General features: G+C 38.9%; 1 protein-coding gene across 1 annotated transcript in view; it reads right to left on the bottom strand.

The window, feature by feature from the left end:
* Nucleotides 1–24284: 24284 nt before the first annotated feature.
* kiaa0930 overlaps nt 24285–27508 on the bottom strand; it is a 67404-nt gene continuing 64180 nt past the window's right edge. The window contains exon 11 of the mRNA XM_052504669.1: nt 24285–27344. Coding sequence (XP_052360629.1) covers nt 27304–27344 — 41 coding nt within the window. The 3' untranslated portion in view covers nt 24285–27303. The remainder of the gene's footprint in view (nt 27345–27508) is intronic.

The raw sequence follows: 27508 nt of genomic DNA, 5'->3' as shown, positions 1-27508 counted from the left end.
AGTAATAAACCAGGTAAAACTCCAGGCCCTAGTAGTATGATATGACATAGTAATAAACCAGGTAAAACTCCAGGCCCTAGTAGTATGATATGACATGATATAGTACATAGTAATAAACCAGGTAAAACTCCAGGCCCTAGTAGTATGATATGACATAGTAATAAACCAGGTAAAACTCCAGGCCCTAGTAGTATGATATGACATAGTAATAAACCAGGTAAAACTAGGCCCTAGTAGTATGATATGACATAGTAATAAACCAGGTAAAACTCCAGGCCCTAGTAGTGTGATATGACAGTAATAAACCAGGTAAATATGACTCCAGGCCCAGTAGTATGATATGACATAGTAATAAACCAGGTAAAACTCCAGGCCCTAGTAGTATGATATGACATAGTAATAAACCAGGTAAAACTCCAGGCCCTAGTAGTATGATATGACATAGTAATAAACCAGGTAAAACTCTAGGCCCTAGTAGTATGATATGACATAGTAATAAACCAGGTAAAACTCCAGGCCCTAGTAGTATGATATTACATAGTAATAAACCAGGTAAAACTCTAGGCCCTAGTAGTATGATATGACATAGTAATAAACCAGGTAAGACTCTAGGCCCTAGTAGTATGATATGACATAGTAATAAACCAGGTAAATCTCCAGGCCCTAGTAGTGTGATATGACAGTAATAAACCAGGTAAAACTCCAGGCCCTAGTAGTATGATATGACATAGTAATAAACCAGGTAAAACTCCAGGCCCTAGTAGTATGATATGACATAGTAATAAACCAGGTAAAACTCCAGGCCCTAGTAGTATGATATGACATAGTAATAAACCAGGTAAAACTCCAGGCCCTAGTAGTATGATATGACATAGTAATAAACCAGGTAAAACTCCAGGCCCTAGTAGTATGATATGACATAGTAATAAACCAGGTAAAACTCCAGGCCCTAGTAGTATGATATTACATAGTAATAAACCAGGTAAAACTCTAGGCCCTAGTAGTATGATATGACATAGTAATAAACCAGGTAAAACTCCAGGCCCTAGTAGTATGATATGACATAGTAATAAACCAGGTAAAACTCCAGGCCCTAGTAGTATGATATGACATAGTAATAAACCAGGTAAAACTCCAGGCCCTAGTAGTATGATATGACATAGTAATAAACCAGGTAAAACTCCAGGCCCTAGTAGTATGATATGACATAGTAATAAACCAGGTAAAACTCCAGGCCGTAGTATGATATGACATAGTAATAAACCAGGTAAAACTCCAGGCCCTAGTAGTATGATATGACATAGTAATAAACCAGGTAAAACTCCAGGCCCTAGTAGTATGATATGACATAGTAATAAACCAGGTAAAACTCCAGGCCCTAGTAGTATGATATGACATAGTAATAAACCAGGTAAAACTCCAGGCCCTAGTAGTATGATATGACATAGTAATAAACCAGGTAAAACTCCAGGCCCTAGTAGTATGATATGACATAGATATGACAGTAGTAATAAACCAGGTAAAACTCCAGGCCCTAGTAGTATGATATGACATAGTAATAAACCAGGTAAAACTCCAGGCCCTAGTAGTATGATATTACATAGTAATAAACCAGGTAAAACTCTAGGCCCTAGTAGTATGATATGACATAGTAATAAACCAGGTAAAACTCTAGGCCCTAGTAGTATGATATGACATAGTAATAAACCAGGTAAAACTCAGGCCCTAGTAGTATGATATGACATAGTAATAAACCAGGTAAAACTCCAGGCCCTAGTAGTATGATATGACATAGTAATAAACCAGGTAAAACTCCAGACCTAGTATGATAACATAGTAATAAACCAGGTAAAACTCCAGGCCCTAGTAGATATGACATAGTAATAAACCAGGTAAAACTCCAGACCCTAGTAGTATATAAAATAAACCAGGTAAAACTCCAGGCCCTAGTAGTGTGATATGACAGTAATAAACCAGGTAAAACTCCAGGCCCTAGTAGTATGATATGACATAGTAATAAACCAGGTAAAACTCCAGGCCCTAGTAGTATGATATTACATAGTAATAAACCAGGTAAAACTCTAGGCCCTAGTAGTATGATATTACATAGTAATAAACCAGGTAAAACTCCAGGCCCTAGTAGTGTGATATGACATAATAAACCAGGTAAAACTCCAGGCCCTAGTAGTATGATATGACATAGTAATAAACCAGGTAAAACTCCAGGCCCTAGTAGTATGATATGACATAGTAATAAACCAGGTAAAACTCCAGGCCCTAGTAGTATGATATTACATAGTAATAAACCAGGTAAAACTCCAGGCCCTAGTAGTATGATATGACATAGTAATAAACCAGGTAAAACTCCAGGCCCTAGTAGTATGATATGACATAGTAATAAACCAGGTAAAACTCCAGGCCCTAGTAGTATGATATGACATAGTAATAAACCAGGTAAAACTCCAGGCCCTAGTAGTATGATATGACATAGTAATAAACCAGGTAAAACTCATAGTAATAAACCAGGTAAAACTCTAGTAGTAGTGATATGACATAGTAATAAACCAGGTAAAACTCCAGGCCCTAGTAGTATGATATGACATAGTAATAAACCAGGTAAAACTCCAGGCCCTAGTAGTATGATATGACATAGTAATAAACCAGGTAAAACTCCAGGCCCTAGTAGTATGATATGACATAGTAATAAACCAGGTAAAACTCTAGGCCCTAGTAGTATGATATGACATAGTAATAAACCAGGTAAAACTCCAGGCCCTAGTAGTATGATATGTAGGTGATATGACATAGTAATAAACCAGGTAAAACTCCAGGCCCTAGTAGTATGATATGACATAGTAATAAACCAGGTAAAACTCTAGGCCCTAGTAGTATGATATGACATAGTAATAAACCAGGTAAAACTCCAGGCCCTAGTAGTATGATATGACATAGTAATAAACCAGGTAAAACTCCAGGCCCTAAGTAATATGACATAGTAATAAACCAGGTAAAACTCCAGGCCCTAGTAGTGTGATATGACAGTAATAAACCAGGTAAAACTCCAGGCCCTAGTAGTATGATATGACATAGTAATAAACCAGGTAAAACTCCAGGCCCTAGTAGTATGATATGACATAGTAATAAACCAGGTAAAACTCTAGGCCCTAGTAGTATGATATGACATAGAATAAACCAGGTAAAACTCCAGGCCCTAGTAGTATGATATGACATAGTAATAAACCAGGTAAAACTCCAGGCCCTAGTAGTATGATATGACATAGTAATAAACCAGGTAAAACTCCAGGCCCTAGTAGTATGATATGACATAGTAATAAACCAGGTAAAACTCCAGGCCCTAGTAGTATGATATGACATAGTAATAAACCAGGTAAAACTCCAGGCCCTAGTAGTATGATATGACATAGTAATAAACCAGGTAAAACTCCAGGCCCTAGTAGTATGATATGACATAGTAATAAACCAGGTAAATCTCCAGGCCCTAGTAGTGTGATATGACAGTAATAAACCAGGTAAAACTCCAGGCCCTAGTAGTATGATATGACATAGTAATAAACCAGGTAAAACTCCAGGCCCTAGTAGTATGATATTACATAGTAATAAACCAGGTAAAACTCTAGGCCCTAGTAGTATGATATGACATAGTAATAAACCAGGTAAAACTCTAGGCCCTAGTAGTATGATATGACATAGTAATAAACCAGGTAAAACTCCAGGCCCTAGTAGTATGATATGACATAGTAATAAACCAGGTAAAACTCTAGGCCCTAGTAGTATGATATGACATAGTAATAAACCAGGTAAAACTCCAGGCCCTAGTATGATATGACATAGTAATAAACCAGGTAAAACTCCAGGCCCTAGTAGTGTGATATGACAGTAATAAACCAGGTAAAACTCTAGGCCCTAGTAGTATGATATGACATAGTAATAAACCAGGTAAAACTCCAGGCCCTAGTAGTATGATATTACATAGTAATAAACCAGGTAAAACTCTAGGCCCTAGTAGTATGATATTACATAGTAATAAACCAGGTAAATATCCAGGACCTAGTAGTGTGATATGACAGTAATAAACCAGGTAAAACTCCAGGCCCTAGTAGTATGATATGACATAGTAATAAACCAGGTAAAACTCCAGGCCCTAGTAGTATGATATGACATAGTAATAAACCAGGTAAAACTCTAGGCCCTAGTAGTATGATATGACATAGTAATAAACCAGGTAAAACTCCAGGCCCTAGTAGTATGATATGACATAGTAATAAACCAGGTAAAACTCCAGGCCCTAGTAATATGACATAGTAATAAACCAGGTAAAACTCCTAGTAGTATGATATGACATAGTAATAAACCAGGTAAAACTCCAGGCCCTAGTAGTATGATATTACATAGTAATAAACCAGGTAAATCTCCAGGCCCTAGTAGTGTGATATGACAGTAATAAACCAGGTAAAACTCCAGGCCCTAGTAGTATGATATGACATAGTAATAAACCAGGTAAAACTCCAGGCCCTAGTAGTATGATATGACATAGTAATAAACCAGGTAAAACTCCAGGCCCTAGTAGTATGATATGACATAGTAATAAACCAGGTAAAACTCTAGGCCCTAGTAGTATGATATGACATAGTAATAAACCAGGTAAAACTCCAGGCCCTAGTAGTATGATATGACATAGTAATAAACCAGGTAAAACTCCAGGCCCTAGTAGATATGACATAGTAATAAACCAGGTAAAACTAGGCCCTAGTAGTACATAGTAATAAACCAGGTAAAACTCCAGGCCCTAGTAGTATGATATGACATAGTAATAAACCAGGTAAAACCCAGGCCCTAGTAGTATGATATGACATAGTAATAAACCAGGTAAAACTCCAGGCCCTAGTAGTATGATATGACATAGTAATAAACCAGGTAAAACTCCAGGCCCTAGTAGTATGATATGACATAGTAATAAACCAGGTAAAACTCTAGGCCCTAGTAGTATGATATGACATAGTAATAAACCAGGTAAAACTCCAGGCCCTAGTAGTATGATATGACATAGTAATAAACCAGGTAAAACTCCAGGCCCTAGTAGTATGATATGACATAGTAATAAACCAGGTAAATCTCCAGGCCCTAGTAGTGTGATATGACAGTAATAAACCAGGTAAAACTCCAGGCCCTAGTAGTATATATGAACCAGGTAAAACTCCAGGCCCTAGTAGTATGATATGACATAGTAATAAACCAGGTAAAACTCCAGGCCCTAGTAGTATGATATGACATAGTAATAAACCAGGTAAAACTCTAGGCCCTAGTAGTATGATATGTAATAAACCAGGTAAATCTCCAGGCCCTAGTAGTAATAAAATAAACCAGGTAAAACTCTAGGCCCTAGTAGTATGATATGACATAGTAATAAACCAGGTAAAACCAGGCCCTAGTAGTATGATATGACATAGTAATAAACCAGGTAAAACTCCAGGCCCTAGTAGTATGATATTACATAGTAATAAACCAGGTAAAACTCCAGGCCCTAGTAGTATGATATGACATAGTAATAAACCAGGTAAAACTCTAGGCCCTAGTAGTATGATATGACATAGTAATAAACCAGGTAAAACTCCAGGCCCTAGTAGTATGATATTACATAGTAATAAACCAGGTAAAACTCTAGGCCCTAGTAGTATGATATGACATAGTAATAAACCAGGTAAAACTCCAGGCCCTAGTAGTGTGATATGACAGTAATAAACCAGGTAAAACTCCAGGCCCTAGTAGTATGATATGACATAGTAATAAACCAGGTAAAACTCCAGGCCCTAGTAGTATGATATTACATAGTAATAAACCAGGTAAAACTCTAGGCCCTAGTAGTATGATATGACATAGTAATAAACCAGGTAAGACTCTAGGCCCTAGTAGTATGATATGACATGGTAATAAACCAGGTAAATCTCCAGGCCCTAGTAGTGTGATATGACAGTAATAAACCAGGTAAAACTCCAGGCCCTAGTAGTATGATATTACATAGTAATAAACCAGGTAAAACTCCAGGCCCTAGTAGTATATGACAGTAATAAACCAGGTAAAACTCCAGGCCCTAGTAGTATGATATGACATAGTAATAAACCAGGTAAAACTCCAGGCCCTAGTATATATGACATAGTAATAAACCAGGTAAAACTCCAGGCCCTAGTAGTATGATATGACATAGTAATAAACCAGGTAAAACTCTAGGCCCTAGTAGTATGATATGACATAGTAATAAACCAGGTAAAACTCCAGGCCCTAGTAGTATGATATGACATAGTAATAAACCAGTAAAAAACCAGGTAAATAGTAATAAACCAGGTAAAACTCTAGGCCCTAGTAGTATGATATGACATAGTAATAAACCAGGTAAAACTCCAGGCCCTAGTAGTATGACATAGTAATAAACAGGTAAAACTCCAGGCCCTAATAAACATAGTAATAAACAGGTAAAACTCCAGGCCCTAGTAGTATGATATGACATAGTAATAAACCAGGTAAAACTCCAGGCCCTAGTAGTATGATATGACATAGTAATAAACCAGGTAAAACTCCAGGCCCTAGTAGTATGATATGACATAGTAATAAACCAGGTAAAACTCCAGGCCCTAGTAGTATGATATGACATAGTAATAAACCAGGTAAAACTCCAGGCCCTAGTAGTATGATATGACATAGTAATAAACCAGGTAAAACTCCAGGCCCTAGTAGTATGATATGACATAGTAATAAACCAGGTAAAACTCCAGGCCCTAGTAGTATGATATGACATAGTAATAAACCAGGTAAATCTCCAGGCCCTAGTAGTGTGATATGACAGTAATAAACCAGGTAAAACTCCAGGCCCTAGTAGTATGATATGACATAGTAATAAACCAGGTAAAACTCCAGGCCCTAGTAGTATGATATGACATAGTAATAAACCAGGTAAAACTCCAGGCCCTAGTAGTGTGATATGACAGTAATAAACCAGGTAAAACTCCAGGCCCTAGTAGTATGATATGACATAGTAATAAACCAGGTAAAACTCCAGGCCCTAGTAGTATGATATGACATAGTAATAAACCAGGTAAAACTCCAGGCCCTAGTAGTATGATATTACATAGTAATAAACCAGGTAAAACTCTAGTAGTAGTATGATATGACATAGTAATAAACCAGGTAAAACTCCAGGCCCTAGTAGTATGATATGACATAGTAATAAACCAGGTAAAACTCCAGGCCCTAGTAGTATGATAACATAGTAATAAACCAGGTAAAACTCTAGGCCCTAGTAGTATGATATGACATAGTAATAAACCAGGTAAAACTCCAGGCCCTAGTATGATATGACATAGTAATAAACCAGGTAAATCTCCAGGCCCTAGTAGTGTGATATGACAGTAATAAACCAGGTAAAACTCTAGGCCCTAGTAGTATGATATGACATAGTAATAAACCAGGTAAAACTCCAGGCCCTAGTAGTATGATATGACATAGTAATAAACCAGGTAAAACTCTAGGCCCTAGTAGTATGATATGACATAGTAATAAACCAGGTAAAACTCCAGGCCCTAGTATGATATGACATAGTAATAAACCAGGTAAAACTCCAGGCCCTAGTAGTATAATATTACATAGTAATAAACCAGGTAAAACTTCAGGCCCTAGTAGTATGATATTACATAGTAATAAACCAGGTAAAACTCTAGGCCCTAGTAGTATGATATGACATAGTAATAAACCAGGTAAAACTCCAGGCCCTAGTAGTATGATATGACATAGTAATAAACCAGGTAAAACTCCAGGCCCTAGTAGTATGATATGACATAGTAATAAACCAGGTAAAACTCCAGGCCCTAGTAGTATGATATGACATAGTAATAAACCAGGTAAAACTCCAGGCCCTAGTAGTATGATATGACATAGTAATAAACCAGGTAAAACTCCAGGCCCTAGTAGTATGATATGACATAGTAATAAACCAGGTAAAACTCCAGGCCCTAGTAGTATGATATGACATAGTAATAAACCAGGTAAAACTCCAGGCCCTAGTAGTATGATATGACATATAATAAACCAGGTAAAACTCCAGGCCCTAGTAGTATGATATGTAATAAACCAGGTAAAACTCCAGGCCCTAGTATGATATGACATAGTAATAAACCAGGTAAAACTCCAGGCCCTAGTAGTATGATATGACATAGTAATAAACCAGGTAAAACTCCAGGCCCTAGTAGTGATGACATAGTAATAAACCAGGTAAAACTCCAGGCCCTAGTAGTATGATATGACATAGTAATAAACCAGGTAAAACTCCAGGCCCTAGTAGTATGATATTACATAGTAATAAACCAGGTAAAACTCTAGGCCCTAGTAGTATGATATGACATAGTAATAAACCAGGTAAAACTCTAGGCCCTAGTAGTATGATATGACATAGTAATAAACCAGGTAAAACTCCAGGCCCTAGTAGTATGATATGACATAGTAATAAACCAGGTAAAACTCCAGGCCCTAGTAGTATGATATGACATAGTAATAAACCAGGTAAAACTCCAGACCTTAGTATGATATGACATAGTAATAAACCAGGTAAAACTCCAGACCTTAGTATGATATGACATAGTAATAAACCAGGTAAAACTCCAGGCCCTAGTATGATATGACATAGTAATAAACCAGGTAAATCTCCAGGCCCTAGTAGTGTGATATGACAGTAATAAACCAGGTAAAACTCTAGGCCCTAGTAGTATGATATGACATAGTAATAAACCAGGTAAAACTCCAGGCCCTAGTAGTATGATATGACATAGTAATAAACCAGGTAAAACTCCAGGCCCTAGTAGTATGATATTACATAGTAATAAACCAGGTAAAACTCCAGGCCCTAGTAGTATGATATGACATAGTAATAAACCAGGTAAAACTCCAGGCCCTAGTAGTATGATATGACATAGTAATAAACCAGGTAAAACTCCAGGCCCTAGTAGTGATATGACATAATAAACCAGTAAAACTAAAGTATGATATGACATAGTAATAAACAGGTAAAACTCTAGGCCCTAGTAGTATGATATGACATAGTAATAAACCAGGTAAAACTCCAGGCCCTAGTAGTATGATATTACATAGTAATAAACCAGGTAAAACTCTAGGCCCTAGTAGTATGATATGACATAGTAATAAACCAGGTAAAACTCCAGGCCCTAGTAGTATGATATGACATAGTAATAAACCAGGTAAAACTCCAGGCCCTAGTAGTATGATATTACATAGTAATAAACCAGGTAAAACTCTAGGCCCTAGTAGTATGATATGACATAGTAATAAACCAGGTAAAACTCCAGGCCCTAGTAGTATGATATGACATAGTAATAAACCAGGTAAAACTCCAGGCCCTAGTAGTATGATATGACATAGTAATAAACCAGGTAAAACTCTCAGGCCCTAGTAGTATGATATGACATAGTAATAAACCAGGTAAAACTCTAGGCCCTAGTAGTATGATATGACATAGTAATAAACCAGGTAAAACTCCAGGTAAAATATCAGTAGGTAAAACCCTAGTAGTATGATATGACATAGTAATAAACCAGGTAAAACTCCAGGCCCTAGTAGTAGTGATATGACATAGTAATAAACCAGGTAAAACTCCAGGCCCTAGTAGTATGATATGACATAGTAATAAACCAGGTAAAACTCCAGGCCCTAGTAGTGATATGACAGTAATAAACCAGGTAAAACAGGCCCTAGTAGTATGATATGACATAGTAATAAACCAGGTAAAACTCCAGGCCCTAGTAGTGTGATATGACATAGTAATAAACCAAAACTCCAGGCCCTAAGTATGATATGACATAGTAATAAACCAGGCCCCCTAGTAGTATGATATGACATAGTAATAAACCAGGTAAAACTCTAGGCCCTAGTAGTATGATATGACATAGTAATAAACCAGGTAAAACTCCAGGCCCTAGTAGTATGATATGACATAGTAATAAACCAGGTAAAACTCCAGGCCCTAGTAGTATGATATGACATAGTAATAAACCAGGTAAAACTCCAGACCTTAGTATGATATGACATAGTAATAAACCAGGTAAAACTCCAGGCCCTAGTATGATATGACATAGTAATAAACCAGGTAAAACTCCAGACCCTAGTAGTGTGATATGACAGTAATAAACCAGGTAAATCTCCAGGCCCTAGTAGTGTGATATGACAGTAATAAACCAGGTAAAACTCTAGGCCCTAGTAGTATGATATGACATAGTAATAAACCAGGTAAAACTCCAGGCCCTAGTAGTATGATATTACATAGTAATAAACCAGGTAAAACTCTAGGCCCTAGTAGTATGATATGACATAGTAATAAACCAGGTAAAACTCTAGGCCCTAGTAGTATGATATGACATAGTAATAAACCAGGTAAAACTCCAGGCCCTAGTAGTATGATATGACATAGTAATAAACCAGGTAAAACTCCAGGCCCTAGTAGTATGATATGACATAGTAATAAACCAGGTAAAACTCCAGGCCCTAGTAGTATGATATGACATAGTAATAAACCAGGTAAAACTCTAGGCCCTAGTAGTATGATATGACATAGTAATAAACCAGGTAAAACTCCAGGCCCTAGTAGTATGATATGACATAGTAATAAACCAGGTAAAACTCCAGGCCCTAGTAGTGTGATATGACAGTAATAAACCAGGTAAAACTCCAGGCCCTAGTAGTATGATATGACATAGTAATAAACCAGGTAAAACTCTAGGCCCTAGTAGTATGATATGACATAGTAATAAACCAGGTAGGCCCTAGTATATATGACATAGTAATAAACCAGGTAAAACTCTAGGCCCTAGTAGTGATATGACATAGTAATAAACCAGGTAAAACTCCAGGCCCTAGTAGTATGATATGACATAGTAATAAACCAGGTAAAACTCCAGGCCCTAGTAGTATGATATAATAAACATAAAACTCTAGTAATAAACCAGACATAGTAAAAACCAGGTAAAACTCAGGCCCTAGTAGTATGATATGACATAGTAATAAAAAAACCAGGTAAAAATAAACCAGGTAAAACCCTAGTAGTATGATATGACATAGTAATAAACCAGGTAAAACTCCAGGCCCTAGTAGTGTGATATGACAGTAATAAACCAGGTAAAACAGGCCCTAGTAATAAACCAGGTAAAACTCTAGGCCCTAGTAGTATGATATGACATAGTAATAAACCAGGTAAAACTCCAGGCCCTAGTAGTATGATATGACATAGTAATAAACCAGGTAAAACTCTAGGCCCTAGTAGTATGATATGACATAGTAATAAACCAGGTAAAACTCCAGGCCCTAGTAGTATGATATGACATAGTAATAAACCAGGTAAAACTCCAGGCCCTAGTAGTATGATATGACATAGTAATAAACCAGGTAAAACTCTAGGCCCTAGTAGTATGATATGACATAGTAATAAACCAGGTAAAACTCCAGGCCCTAGTAGTATGATATTACATAGTAATAAACCAGGTAAATCTCCAGGCCCTAGTAGTGTGATATGACAGTAATAAACCAGGTAAAACTCTAGGCCCTAGTAGTATGATATGACATAGTAATAAACCAGGTAAATCTCCAGACCCTAGTAGTATATAAAATAAACCAGGTAAAACTCCAGGCCCTAGTAGTATGATATGACATAGTAATAAACCAGGTAAATCTCCAGGCCCTAGTAGTATGATATGACAGTAATAAACCAGGTAAAACTCCAGGCCCTAGTAGTATGATATGACATAGTAATAAACCAGGTAAAACTCCAGGCCCTAGTAGTATGATATGACATAGTAATAAACCAGGTAAAACTCCAGGCCCTAGTAGTATGATATGACATAGTAATAAACCAGGTAAAACTCCAGGCCCTAGTAGTATGATATGACATAGTAATAAACCAGGTAAAACTCTAGGCCCTAGTAGTATGATATGACATAGTAATAAACCAGGTAAAACTCCAGGCCCTAGTAGTATGATATGACATAGTAATAAACCAGGTAAAACTCCAGGCCCTAGTAGTATGATATGACAGTAATAAACCAGGTAAAACTCCAGGCCCTAGTAGTATGATATGACATAGTAATAAACCAGGTAAAACTCTAGGCCCTAGTAGTATGATATGACATAGTAATAAACCAGGTAAATCTCCAGGCCCTAGTAGTGTGATATGACAGTAATAAACCAGGTAAAACTCCAGGCCCTAGTAGTATGATATTACCCAGGTAAAACTCCAGGCCCTAGTATGATATGACATAGTAATAAACCAGGTAAAACTCCAGGCCCTAGTAGTATGATATGACATAGTAATAAACCAAAACTCCAGGCCCTAAAATATGACTCCAGGTAAAACTCCAGGCCCTAGTAGTGATATGACAGTAATAAACCAGGTAAAACTCCAGGCCCTAGTAGTATGATATGACATAGTAATAAACCAGGTAAATCTCCAGGCCCTAGTAGTGTGATATGACAGTAATAAACCAGGTAAAACTCCAGGCCCTAGTAGTATGATATGACATAGTAATAAACCAGGTAAAACTCTAGGCCCTAGTAGTATGATATGACATAGTAATAAACCAGGTAAAACTCTAGGCCCTAGTAGTATGATATGACATAGTAATAAACCAGGTAAAACTCCAGGCCCTAGTAGTATGATATGACATAGTAATAAACCAGGTAAAACTCCAGGCCCTAGTAGTATGATATGACATAGTAATAAACCAGGTAAAACTCCAGACCTTAGTATGATATGACATAGTAATAAACCAGGTAAAACTCCAGGCCCTAGTATGATATGACATAGTAATAAACCAGGTAAAACTCCAGGCCCTAGTAGTGTGATATGACAGTAATAAACCAGGTAAAACTCCAGGCCCTAGTAGTATGATATGACATAGTAATAAACCAGGTAAAACTCCAGGCCCTAGTAGTATGATATGACATAGTAATAAACCAGGTAAAACTCCAGGCCCTAGTAGTATGATATGACATAGTAATAAACCAGGTAAAACTCTAGGCCCTAGTAGTATGATATTACATAGTAATAAACCAGGTAAAACTCTAGGCCCTAGTAGTATGATATGACATAGTAATAAACCAGGTAAAACTCTAGGCCCTAGTAGTATGATATGACATAGTAATAAACCAGGTAAATCTCCAGGCCCTAGTAGTGTGATATGACAGTAATAAACCAGGTAAAACTCCAGGCCCTAGTAGTATGATATGACATAGTAATAAACCAGGTAAAACTCCAGGCCCTAGTAGTGTGATATGACAGTAATAAACCAGGTAAAACTCCAGGCCCTAGTAGTATGATATGACATAGTAATAAACCAGGTAAAACTCCAGGCCCTAGTAGTATGATATGACATAGTAATAAACCAGGTAAAACTCCAGGCCCTAGTAGTATGATATGACATAGTAATAAACCAGGTAAAACTCCAGGCCCTAGTAGTATGATATGACATAGTAATAAACCAGGTAAAACTCCAGGCCCTAGTAGTATGATATTACATAGTAATAAACCAGGTAAAACTCCAGGCCCTAGTAGTATGATATTACATAGTAATAAACCAGGTAAAACTCTAGGCCCTAGTAGTATGATATGACATAGTAATAAACCAGGTAAAACTCCAGGCCCTAGTAGTATGATATGACATAGTAATAAACCAGGTAAATCTCCAGGCCCTAGTAGTGTGATATGACAGTAATAAACCAGGTAAAACTCCAGGCCCTAGTAGTATGATATGACATAGTAATAAACCAGGTAAAACTCTAGGCCCTAGTAGTATGATATGACATAGTAATAAACCAGGTAAATCTCCAGGCCCTAGTAGTGTGATATGACAGTAATAAACCAGGTAAAACTCCAGGCCCTAGTAGTATGATATGACATAGTAATAAACCAGGTAAAACTCCAGGCCCTAGTAACATAGTAATAAACCAGGTAAAACTCTAGGCCCTAGTAGTATGATATGACATAGTAATAAACCAGGTAAAACTCCAGGCCCTAGTAGTATGATATGACATAGTAATAAACCAGGTAAATCTCCAGGCCCTAGTAGTGTGATATGACAGTAATAAACCAGGTAAAACTCCAGGCCCTAGTAGTATGATATGACATAGTAATAAACCAGGTAAAACTCCAGGCCCTAGTAGTGTGATATGACAGTAATAAACCAGGTAAAACTCCAGGCCCTAGTAGTATGATATGACATAGTAATAAACCAGGTAAAACTCTAGGCCCTAGTAGTATGATATGACATAGTAATAAACCAGGTAAAACTCTAGGCCCTAGTAGTATGATATGACATAGTAATAAACCAGGTAAAACTCCAGGCCCTAGTAGTATGATATGACATAGTAATAAACCAGGTAAAACTCCAGGCCCTAGTAGTATGATATGACATAGTAATAAACCAGGTAAAACTCCAGACCTTAGTATGATATGACATAGTAATAAACCAGGTAAAACTCCAGGCCCTAGTATGATATGACATAGTAATAAACCAGGTAAATCTCCAGGCCCTAGTAGTGTGATATGACAGTAATAAACCAGGTAAAACTCTAGGCCCTAGTAGTATGATATGACATAGTAATAAACCAGGTAAAACTCCAGGCCCTAGTAGTATGATATTACATAGTAATAAACCAGGTAAAACTCTAGGCCCTAGTAGTATGATATTACATAGTAATAAACCAGGTAAAACTCCAGGCCCTAGTAGTATGATATTACATAGTAATAAACCAGGTAAAACTCCAGGCCCTAGTAGTATGATATGACATAGTAATAAACCAGGTAAAACTCCAGGCCCTAGTAGTATAAACATAGTAAAAACCAGGTAAAACTCAGGCCCTAGTAGTATGATATGACATAGTAATAAACCAGGTAAAACTCTAGGCCCTAGTAGTATGATATGACATAGTAATAAACCAGGTAAAACTCTAGGCCCTAGTAGTATGATATGACATAGTAATAAACCAGGTAAACTCCACTCATAGTAATAAACAGACCTCTAGTAGTATATGACAGTAATAAACCAGGTAAAACTCCAGGCCCTAGTAGTATGATATTACATAGTAATAAACCAGGTAAAACTCTAGGCCCTAGTAGTATGATATTACATAGTAATAAACCAGGTAAAACTCCAGGCCCTAGTAGTATGATATAAACCAGACATAGTAATAAACCAGGTAAAACTCCAGGCCCTAGTAGTGATGATATGACATAGTAATAAACCAGGTAAAACTCTAGGCCCTAGTAGTATGATATGACATAGTAATAAACCAGGTAAAACTCCAGGCCCTAGTAGTATGATATGACATAGTAATAAACCAGGTAAAACTCTAGGCCCTAGTAGTATGATATGACATAGTAATAAACCAGGTAAATCTCCAGGCCCTAGTAGTGTGATATGACAGTAATAAACCAGGTAAAACTCCAGGCCCTAGTAGTATGATATTACATAGTAATAAACCAGGTAAAACTCTAGGCCCTAGTAGTATGATATGACATAGTAATAAACCAGGTAAAACTCCAGGCCCTAGTAGTATGATATGACATAGTAATAAACCAGGTAAAACTCCAGGCCCTAGTAGTATGATATGACATAGTAATAAACCAGGTAAAACTCCAGACCTTAGTATGATATGACATAGTAATAAACCAGGTAAAACTCCAGGCCCTAGTAGTATGATATGACATAGTAATAAACCAGGTAAAACTCCAGGCCCTAGTAGTATGATATGACATAGTAATAAACCAGGTAAAACTCCAGGCCCTAGTAGTATGATATGACATAGTAATAAACCAGGTAAATCTCCAGGCCCTAGTAGTGTGATATGACAGTAATAAACCAGGTAAAACTCCAGGCCCTAGTAGTATGATATGACATAGTAATAAACATAAAACTCCAGACCTAGTAGTGTGATATGACAGTAATAAACCAGGTAAAACTCCAGGCCCTAGTAGTATGATATGACATAGTAATAAACCAGGTAAATCTCCAGGACCTAGTAGTGTGATATGACAGTAATAAACCAGGTAAAACTCCAGGCCCTAGTAGTATGATATGACATAGTAATAAACCAGGTAAAACTCCAGGCCCTAGTAGTATGACATATAAACCAGGTAAAACTCAGGCCCTAGTAGTAATGACATAGTAATAAACCAGGTAAAACTCCAGGCCCTAGTAGTATGATATGACATAGTAATAAACCAGGTAAAACTCTAGGCCCTAGTAGTATGATATGACATAGTAATAAACCAAAAACTCCAGGCCCTAAATGATATCATAGTAATAAACCAGGTAAAACTCTAGTAGTAGTATGATATGACATAGTAATAAACCAGGTAAAACTCCAGGCCCTAGTAGTATGATATGACATAGTAATAAACCAGGTAAAACTCCAGGCCCTAGTAGTATGATATGACATAGTAATAAACCAGGTAAAACTCCAGGCCCTAGTAGTATGATATGACATAGTAATAAACCAGGTAAAACTCTAGGCCCTAGTAGTATGATATGACATAGTAATAAACCAGGTAAAACTCCAGGCCCTAGTAGTATGATATGACATAGTAATAAACCAGGTAAAACTCCAGACCCTAGTAGTGATATGACATAGTAATAAACCAGGTAAAACTCCAGGCCCTAGTAGTATGATATGACATAGTAATAAACCAGGTAAAACTCTAGGCCCTAGTAGTATGATATGACATAGTAATAAACCAGGTAAAACTCTAGGCCCTAGTAGTGTGATATGACAGTAATAAACCAGGTAAAACTCCAGACCCTAGTAGTATGATATTACATAGTAATAAACCAGGTAAAACTCCAGACCCTAGCAGTGATATGACATAGTATTAAACCAGGTAAAACTCTAGGCCCTAGTAGTATGATATGACATAGTAATAAACCAGGTAAAACTCCAGGCCCTAGTATGATATGACATAGTAATAAACCAGGTAAATCTCCAGGCCCTAGTAGTGTGATATGACAGTAATAAACCAGGTAAAACTCTAGGCCCTAGTAGTATGATATGACATAGTAATAAACCAGGTAAATCTCCAGGCCCTAGTAGTGTGATATGACAGTAATAAACCAGGTAAAACTCCAGGCCCTAGTAGTATGATATTACATAGTAATAAACCAGGTAAAACTCTAGGCCCTAGTAGTATGATATGACATAGTAATAAACCAGGTAAAACTCCAGGCCCTAGTAGTATGATATTACATAGTAATAAACCAGGTAAAACTCCAGGCCCTAGTAGTATGATATGACATAGTAATAAACCAGGTAAAACTCCAGGCCCTAGTAGTATGATATGACATAGTAATAAACCAGGTAAAACTCCAGGCCCTAGTAGTATGATATTACATAGTAATAAACCAGGTAAAACTCTAGGCCCTAGTAGTATGATATGACATAGTAATAAACCAGGTAAAACTCCAGGCCCTAGTAGTATGATATTACATAGTAATAAACCAGGTAAATCTCCAGTACCTAGTAGTGTGATATGACAGTAATAAACCAGGTAAAACTCCAGGCCCTAGTAGTATGATATGACATAGTAATAAACCCAGGTAAATGACTAATAAACCAGGTAAAACCCAGGCCCTAGTAGTATGATATGACATAGTAATAAACCAGGTAAAACTCCAGGCCCTAGTAGTATGATATGACAGTAATAAACCAGGTAAAACTCCAGGCCCTAGTAGTATGATATTACATAGTAATAAACCAGGTAAAACTCCAGACCCTAGTATGATATGACATAGTAATAAACCAGGTAAAACTCCAGGCCCTAGTAGTATGACATAGATATGACAGTAATAAACCAGGTAAAACTCCAGACCCTAGTATGATATTACATAGTAATAAACCAGGTAAAACTCTAGGCCCTAGTAGTATGATATGACATAGTAATAAACCAGGTAAAACTCCAGGCCCTAGTAGTATGATATTACATAGTAATAAACCAGGTAAAACTCTAGGCCCTAGTAGTATGATATGACATAGTAATAAACCAGGTAAAACTCAGGCCCTAGTAGTATGATATGACATAGTAATAAACCAGGTAAAACTCCAGACCCAAGTATGATATGACATAGTAATAAACCAGGTAAAACTCCAGGCCCTAGTAGTATGATATGACATAGTAATAAACCAGGTAAAACTCCAGACCCTAGTAGTGTGATATGACAGTAATAAACCAGGTAAAACTCCAGGCCCTAGTAGTATGATATGACATAGTAATAAACCAGGTAAAACTCCAGACCCTAGTAGTATGATATGACATAGTAATAAACCAGGTAAAACTCCAGACCCTAGTATGATATGACAGTAATAAACCAGGTAAAACTCCAGACCCTAGTATGATATGACAGTAATAAACCAGGTAAAACTCCAGACCCTAGTATGATATGACAGTAATAAACCAGGTAAAACTCTAGGCCCTAGTATGATATGACAGTAATAAACCAGGTAAAACTCCAGACCCTAGTATGATATGACAGTAATGAACCAGGTAAAACTCTAGGCCCTAGTATGATATGACAGTAATAAACCAGGTAAAACTCCAGACCCTAGTATGATATGACATAGTAATAAACCAGGTAAAACTCTAGGCCCTAGTATGATATGACATAGTAATAAACCAGGTAAAACTCTAGGCCCTAGTAGTATGATATGACATAGTAATAAACCAGGTAAAACTCCAGGCCCTAGTAGTGTGATATGACAGTAATAAACCAGGTAAAACTCCAGGCCCTAGTAGTATGATATGACATAGTAATAAACCAGGTAAAACTCTAGGCCCTAGTAGTATGATATTACATAGTAATAAACCAGGGAAAACTCTAGGCCCTAGTAGTGTGATATGACAGTAATAAACCAGGTAAAACTCCAGACCCTAGTAGTATGATATTACATAGTAATAAACCAGGTAGTAATAAACCAGGTAAACTCCAGACCCTAGCATGATATGACATAGTAATAAACCAGGTAAAACTCTAGGCCCTAGTAGTATGATATGACATAGTAATAAACCAGGTAAAACTCCAGGCCCTAGTAGTATGATATGACAGTAATAAACCAGGTAAAACTCCAGACCCTAGTATGATATGACAGTAATAAACCAGGTAAAACTCCAGACCCTAGTAGTATGACATGACATAGTAATAAACCAGGTAAAACTCCAGACCCTAGTAGTGTGATATGACAGTAATAAACCTGGTAAAACTCCAGGCCATAGTAGTATGATATTACATAGTAATAAACCAGGTAAAACTCTAGGCCCTAGTAGTATGATATGACATAGTAATAAACCAGGTAAATCTCCAGGCCCTAGTATGATATTACATAGTAATAAACCAGGTAAAACTCCAGGCCCTAGTAGTATGATATTACATAGTAATAAACCAGGTAAAACTCCAGGCCCTAGTAGTATGATATTACATAGTAATAAACCAGGTAAAACTCCAGGCCCTAGTAGTATGATATTACATAGTAATAAACCAGGTAAAACTCTAGGCCCTAGTAGTATGATATGACATAGTAATAAACCAGGTAAATCTCCAGGCCCTAGTAGTATGATATTACATAGTAATAAACCAGGTAAATCTCCAGTACCTAGTAGTGTGATATGACAGTAATAAAACAGGTAAAACTCCAGGCCCTAGTAGTATGATATGACATAGTAATAAACCAGGTAAAACTCCAGACCCTAGTAGTGTGATATGACAGTAATAAACCAGGTAAAACTCCAGGCCCTAGTAGTATGATATGACATAGTAATAAACCAGGTAAATCTCCAGGACCTAGTAGTGTGATATGACAGTAATAAACCAGGTAAAACTCCAGGCCCTAGTAGTATGATATTACATAGTAATAAACCAGGTAAAACTCCAGACCCTAGTATGATATGACATAGTAATAAACCAGGTAAAACTCCAGGCCCTAGTAGTGTGATATGACAGTAATAAACCAGGTAAAACTCCAGACCCTAGTATGATATTACATAGTAATAAACCAGGTAAAACTCTAGGCCCTAGTAGTATGATATGACATAGTAATAAACCAGGTAAAACTCCAGGCCCTAGTAGTATGATATTACATAGTAATAAACCAGGTAAAACTCTAGGCCCTAGTAGTATGATATGACATAGTAATAAACCAGGTAAAACTCCAGGCCCTAGTAGTATGATATGACATAGTAATAAACCAGGTAAAACTCCAGACCCAAGTATGATATGACATAGTAATAAACCAGGTAAAACTCCAGGCCCTAGTAGTATGATATGACATAGTAATAAACCAGGTAAAACTCCAGACCCTAGTAGTGTGATATGACAGTAATAAACCAGGTAAAACTCCAGGCCCTAGTAGTATGACATTACATAGTAATAAACCAGGTAAAACTCCAGACCCAAGTATGATATGACATAGTAATAAACCAGGTAAAACTCCAGACCCTAGTATGATATGACAGTAATAAACCAGGTAAAACTCCAGACCCTAGTATGATATGACAGTAATAAACCAGGTAAAACTCCAGACCCTAGTATGATATGACAGTAATAAACCAGGTAAAACTCTAGGCCCTAGTATGATATGACAGTAATAAACCAGGTAAAACTCCAGACCCTAGTATGATATGACAGTAATGAACCAGGTAAAACTCTAGGCCCTAGTATGATATGACAGTAATAAACCAGGTAAAACTCCAGACCCTAGTATGATATGACATAGTAATAAACCAGGTAAAACTCTAGGCCCTAGTATGATATGACATAGTAATAAACCAGGTAAAACTCTAGGCCCTAGTAGTATGATATGACATAGTAATAAACCAGGTAAATCTCCAGACCCTAGTAGTATGATATGACAGTAATAAACCAGGTAAAACTCCAGGCCCTAGTAGTATGATATGACATAGTAATAAACCAGGTAAATCTCCAGACCCTAGTAGTATGATATGACAGTAATAAACCAGGTAAAACTCCAGACCCTAGTATGATATGACATTAATAAACCAGGTAAAACTCCAGACCCTAGTATGATATGACATAGTAATAAACCAGGTAAAACTCCAGACCCTAGTATGATATGACAGTAATAAACCAGGTAAAACTCTAGGCCCTAGTATGATATGACAGTAATAAACCAGGTAAAACTCCAGACCCTAGTATGATATGACAGTAATAAACCAGGTAAATCTCCAGGCCCTAGTAGTATGATATTACATCGTAATAAACCAGGTAAAACTCTAGGCCCTAGTATGATATGACATAGTAATAAACCAGGTAAAACTGTGGTTTACCAGTAGACTACTCTAGACCAGCTGTGGTTTATCAGTAGGCTACTCTAGACCAGCTGTGGTTTATCAGTAGACTACTCTAGACCAGCTGTGGTTTACCAGTAGGCTACTCTAGACCAGCTGTGGTTTATCAGTAGGCTACCTGCAGCTGTGGTTTATCAGTAGACTACTCTAGACCAGCTGTGGTTTATCAGTAGACTACTCTAGACCAGCTGTGGTTTATCAGTAGACTACTCTAGACCAGCAGGCTACTCTAGACCAGCTGTGGTTTATCAGTAGACTACTCTAGACCAGCTGTGGTTTATCAGTAGACTACTCTAGACCAGCTGTGGTTTACCAGTAGACTACTCTAGACCAGCTGTGGTTTATCAGTAGACTACTCTAGACCAGCTGTGGTTTATCAGTAGACTACTCTAGACCAGCTGTGGTTTATCAGTAGACTACTCTAGACCAGCTGTGGTTTATCAGTAGACTACTCTAGACCAGCTGTGGTTTACCAGTAGGCTACCTGCAGCTGTGGTTTATCAGTAGACTACTCTAGACCAGCTGTGGTTTATCAGTAGGCTACTCTAGACCAGCTGTGGTTTATCAGTAGACTACTCTAGACCAGCTGTGGTTTATCAGTAGACTACTCTAGACCAGCTGTGGTTTATCAGTAGGCTACTCTAGACCAGCTGTGGTTTATCAGTAGACTACTCTAGACCAGCTGTGGTTTATCAGTAGGCTACTCTAGACCAGCTGTGGTTTATCAGTAGACTACTCTAGACCAGCTGTGGTTTATCAGTAGACTACTCTAGACCAGCTGTGGTTTATCAGTAGGCTACTCTAGACCAGCTGTGGTTTATCAGTAGACTACTCTAGACCAGCTGTGGTTTATCAGACTACTCTAGACCAGCTGTGGTTTATCAATAGGCTACTCTAGACCAGCTGTGGTTTACCAGTAGACTACTCTAGACCAGCTGTGGTTTATCAGTAGGCTACTCTAGACCAGCTGTGGTTTATCAGTAGACTACTCTAGACCAGCTGTGGTTTATCAGTAGACTACTCTAGACCAGCTGTGGTTTATCAGTAGTCTACTCTAGACCAGCTGTGGTTTATCAGTAGACTACTCTAGACCAGCTGTGGTTTATCAGTAGGCTACTCTAGACCAGCTGTGGTTTATCAGTAGGCTACTCTAGACCAGCTGTGGTTTATCAGTAGACTACTCTAGACCAGCTGTGGTTTATCAGTAGACTACTCTAGACCAGCTGTGGTTTATCAGTAGACTACTCTAGACCAGCTGTGGTTTATCAGTAGACTACTCTAGGCCAGCTGTGGTTTATCAGTAGACTACTCTAGACCAGCTGTGGTTTATCAGTAGACTACTCTAGACCAGCTGTGGTTTATCAGTAGACTACTCTAGACCAGCTGTGGTTTATCAGTAGACTACTCTAGACCAGCTGTGGTTTATCAGTAGACTACTCTAGACCAGCTGTGGTTTATCAGTAGACTACTCTAGACCAGCTGTGGTTTATCAGTAGACTACTCTAGACCAGCTGTGGTTTATCAGTAGACTACTCTAGACCAGCTGTGGTTTACCAGTAGACTACTCTAGACCAGCTGTGGTTTATCAGTAGACTACTCTAGACCAGCTGTGGTTTATCAGTAGACTACTCTAGACCAGCTGTGGTTTATCAGTAGACTACTCTAGACCAGCTGTGGTTTATCAGTAGACTACTCTAGACCAGCTGTGGTTTATCAGTAGACTACTCTAGACCAGCTGTGGTTTATCAGTAGACTACTCTAGACCAGCTGTGGTTTATCAGTAGTCTACTCTAGACCAGCTGTGGTTTATCAGTAGACTACTCTAGACCAGCTGTGGTTTATCAGTAGACTACTCTAGACCAGCTGTGGTTTATCAGTAGGCTACTCTAGACCAGCTGTGGTTTATCAGTAGACTACTCTAGACCAGCAGGCTACTCTAGACCAGCTGTGGTTTATCAGTAGACTACTCTAGACCAGCTGTGGTTTATCAGTAGTCTACTCTAGACCAGCTGTGGTTTATCAGTAGACTACTCTAGACCAGCTGTGGTTTATCAGTAGTCTACTCTAGACCAGCTGTGGTTTATCAGTAGACTACTCTAGACCAGCTGTGGTTTATCAGTAGACTACTCTAGACCAGCTGTGGTTTATCAGTAGACTACTCTAGACCAGCTGTGGTTTACCAGTAGACTACTCTAGACCAGCTGTGGTTTACCAGTAGACTACTCTAGACCAGCTGTGGTTTATCAGTAGACTACTCTAGACCAGCTGTGGTTTATCAGTAGACTACTCTAGACCAGCTGTGGTTTATCAGTAGACTACTCTAGACCAGCTGTGGTTTATCAGTAGACTACTCTAGACCAGCTGTGGTTTATCAGTAGACTACTCTAGACCAGCTGTGGTTTATCAGACTACTCTAGACCAGCTGTGGTTTATCAGACTACTCTAGACCAGCTGTGGTTTATCAGACTACTCTAGACCAGCTGTGGTTTATCAGACTACTCTAGACCAGCTGTGGTTTATCAGTAGACTACTCTAGACCAGCTGTGGTTTATCAGTAGACTACTCTAGACCAGCTGTGGTTTATCAGACTACTCTAGACCAGCTGTGGTTTATCAGACTACTCTAGACCAGCTGTGGTTTATCAGACTACTCTAGACCAGCTGTGGTTTATCAGACTACTCTAGACCAGCTGTGGTTTATCAGTAGACTACTCTAGACCAGCTGTGGTTTATCAGACTACTCTAGACCAGCTGTGGTTTATCAGTAGACTACTCTAGACCAGCTGTGGTTTACCAGACTGAAGCAGGGGTTGAGTAATCATGAGGCGAATCAGTCTTAACACCAGTAGCACTTTGTCCCTCTTTTCAAACGCTTTTGTGTCAATTATTTTATTAAACAATATAAAGTGTTGATGCCAGTTCTGGACTCTGCAACGTGGACAGATAGAATTCATAATGCTACAAATGAGGAAACAGAAGTATGTGGACACCCCTTCAAATGAGTGGATTCGGCTGTTTCAGCCACACCCGTTGCTGACAGGTGTATAAAAATCGAGCACACAGCCATGCAATCTCCATAGACAAACACTGGCAGTAGAACGGCCCGTACTGAAGAGCTCAGTGACCTTCAATGTGGCACCTTTCCAACAAGTCAGTTGGTCAAATTTCTGCCCTGGTAGTGCTGCCCCTGGTCAACTGTAAGTGCTGTTATTGTGAAATGGAAAACGTCTAGGAGCAACAACGGCTCACCCGGGAAGTGGTAGGCCACAGAACGGGACCGCCGAGTGCTGACGCCCGTGGCAACACTCACTACAGAGTTCCAAACTAACTCTGGAAGCAGTTTGGGGAAGGCCCTTTCCTGTTTCACCATGACAACGCCCCCGTGCACAAAGTGAGGTCCATACAAAAGTGGTGTGTCGAGATCGGTGTGGAAGAACTTGACTGGCCTGCACAAAACCCTGTCCTCAATCCCATCGAACACCTTTGGGATGAATTGGAACGACGACTGCGAGCCAGGCCTAATCGCTCAACATCGGTGCCCGACCTCACTAATGCTCTTGTGGCTGAATGGAAGCAAGACCCCACAGCAATGTTCCAACATCTAGTGGAAAGCCTTCCCAGAAGAGTGGAGGCTGTTATAGCAGCAATGTTCCAACATCTAGTGGAAAGCCTTCCCAGAAGAGTGGAGGCTGTTATAGCAGCAATGTTCCAACATCTAGTGGAAAGCCTTCCCAGAAGAGTGGAGGCTGTTACAGCAGCAATGTTCCAACATCTAGTGGAAAGCCTTCCCAGAAGAGTGGAGGCTGTTACAGCAGCAATGTTCCAACATCTAGTGGAAAGCCTTCCCAGAAGAGTGGAGGCTGTTATAGCAGCAATGTTCCAACATCTAGTGGAAAGCCTTCCCAGAAGAGTGGAGGCTGTTATAGCAGCAATGTTCCTACATCTAGTGGAAAGCCTTCCCAGAAGAGTGGAGGCTGTTATAGCAGCAATGTTCCAACATCTAGTGGAAAGCCTTCCCAGAAGAGTGGAGGCTGTTATAGCAGCAATGTTCCAACATCTAGTGGAAAGCCTTCCCAGAAGAGTGGAGGCTGTTATAGCAGCAATGTTCCAACATCTAGTGGAAAGCCTTCCCAGAAGAGTGGAGGCTGTTATAGCAGCAATGTTCCAACATCTAGTGGAAAGCCTTCCCAGAAGAGTGGAGGCTGTTATAGCAGCAATGTTCCAACATCTAGTGGAAAGCCTTCCCAGAAGAGTGGAGGCTGTTATAGCAGCAATGTTCCTACATCTAGTGGAAAGCCTTCCCAGAAGAGTGGAGGCTGTTATAGCAGCAATGTTCCAACATCTAGTGGAAAGCCTTCCCAGAAGAGTGGAGGTTGTTACAGCAGCAAAGGACCAACTCCATATTAATGCTCATGGTGATGGAATGAGATGTTTGACGACCAGGTGTCCACATACTTTTGTCCATGTAGTGTATGTATGTTCTGTCTAAATGGTTTTAGTTAGAAGCTCAAAATGTTGAGGCAGTGTCGACATTTAATTGTATTTTGGGTGGCAGGAATGGGCTTCCATAAACACAACTATCCCAGGCTCGCTCCCTCCCCCTTCTCCTCAGAGTCGTGTGATTCGCTCCAGAATTTGAATTGATTAGCATATCACTCAGTAAAGCCACACCCCCTTAGTTCCAGACAGTTCCACAGTTACCAGGCTCTACGTAACGGCAGCCTGGGGACGAGACCAGACAGAAACAGGGTTTAGTATCTACGGCTACTAAAGCTGAGTATCAGCAGGCCTTCTGTTTCTATATTCAGCCATCTTGTTCCAGTGCTGAGGAAAATCCTCCTCTTTCTCACACGTGTGTGAATTTCCAAGTCATTGTTTTTTATATAGATGATAATTTCAGTTCCCTGTTGAAAGTTGGTCACGTTAAACTGAAGAGTTTAAGGATCTCCAGACTGTGAGCCTGATGGAAACCTACTCCCTGGTCAATAAGGTGTCATTCTGGTCTCAGAGTAACATCCTTTATGTGTCAGACTGAAGGCAGCACATCCACAAAGCCCTGGGACTTAGACAACGTTGTACACACACACACAATCCTTTTAACCTTCCCCGCCTCGCAGATACAAACACAAACACGCAACGACAAAACAGACGGAAGCTTTATGTTCCTGTCAGGAGAAGCGTAAACCTTTCCTAAAGGCTTATCAGTGAATAGTTAAGCAGCAGGGTATTTACAAGAAAACAGGAGACGTTGTCCAAAATGACACCCTATTCCTTTTATAGAGCACTACTTTAGATCAGAGTCCACATTGGGCTAAGGCCAACGTTAGTGCACTAAACTGGGAATAGAGATCCATTTTAGATTCGTCCAGAGACATTCTAAATCATTTTAGTTCCAGGTCAGAGTTCAGCCAATGGCACTGCACTTCACGACCATTGTGATCCTGACAGGACAGGTGGGTTGCTATGCCCATTTCCCTGGCGGCCGCCTCACACCCACCGGCGAATCCTCATTGAGCAGGAACATGACAGAGGGAAGAGGCACTTTTTTGATTGGCTGGTTTTCATTGTTCCAAAGTTGTTTTTTAGTCACCTCTTGCCATTGACTCCAGGTTTGGTTGTAGTTCTCTGTCTCACCACCAGATGGTGGTAGTGTTGCTGTAATTCCTCCGTCTCACCACCAGATGGTGGTAGTGTTGCTGTAATTCCTCCATCTCACCACCAGGTGGTGGTAGTGTTGCTGTAATTCCTCCATCTCACCACCAGGTGGTGGTAGTGTTGCTGTATTTCCTCCATCTCACCACTGGGTTGTAGTGGTGTCAGTCAGGGCCTGATGCAGGAAGGCACTTCGTAGGGAGGCTCTGGGGTAGTTAGGAGGACTGGAGCTCTGATCTGCTATGTCATCAGGATGGGCTTCTGTCTCACCTCCAGGATATCTGATGACAGACAACACAGTCAATGAGCAGTCAATACTGTAATTCACACGACAGGGAAAGTCCATAATGGCTCCCTGTCCTCTAGAAAGTGTAAAGAATCTAGATTAGAAGACCCTAGCCACACCCTCAGAGCATGTCCTCTAGAAAGTGTAAAGAATCTAGAT

The sequence above is a fragment of the Oncorhynchus keta genome, unplaced genomic scaffold (genome assembly GCF_023373465.1).
Source record: "Oncorhynchus keta strain PuntledgeMale-10-30-2019 unplaced genomic scaffold, Oket_V2 Un_contig_2021_pilon_pilon, whole genome shotgun sequence".
Classification (NCBI taxonomy): domain Eukaryota; kingdom Metazoa; phylum Chordata; class Actinopteri; order Salmoniformes; family Salmonidae; genus Oncorhynchus; species Oncorhynchus keta.
This window is presented reverse-complemented; position numbering and strand designations above follow the sequence as displayed.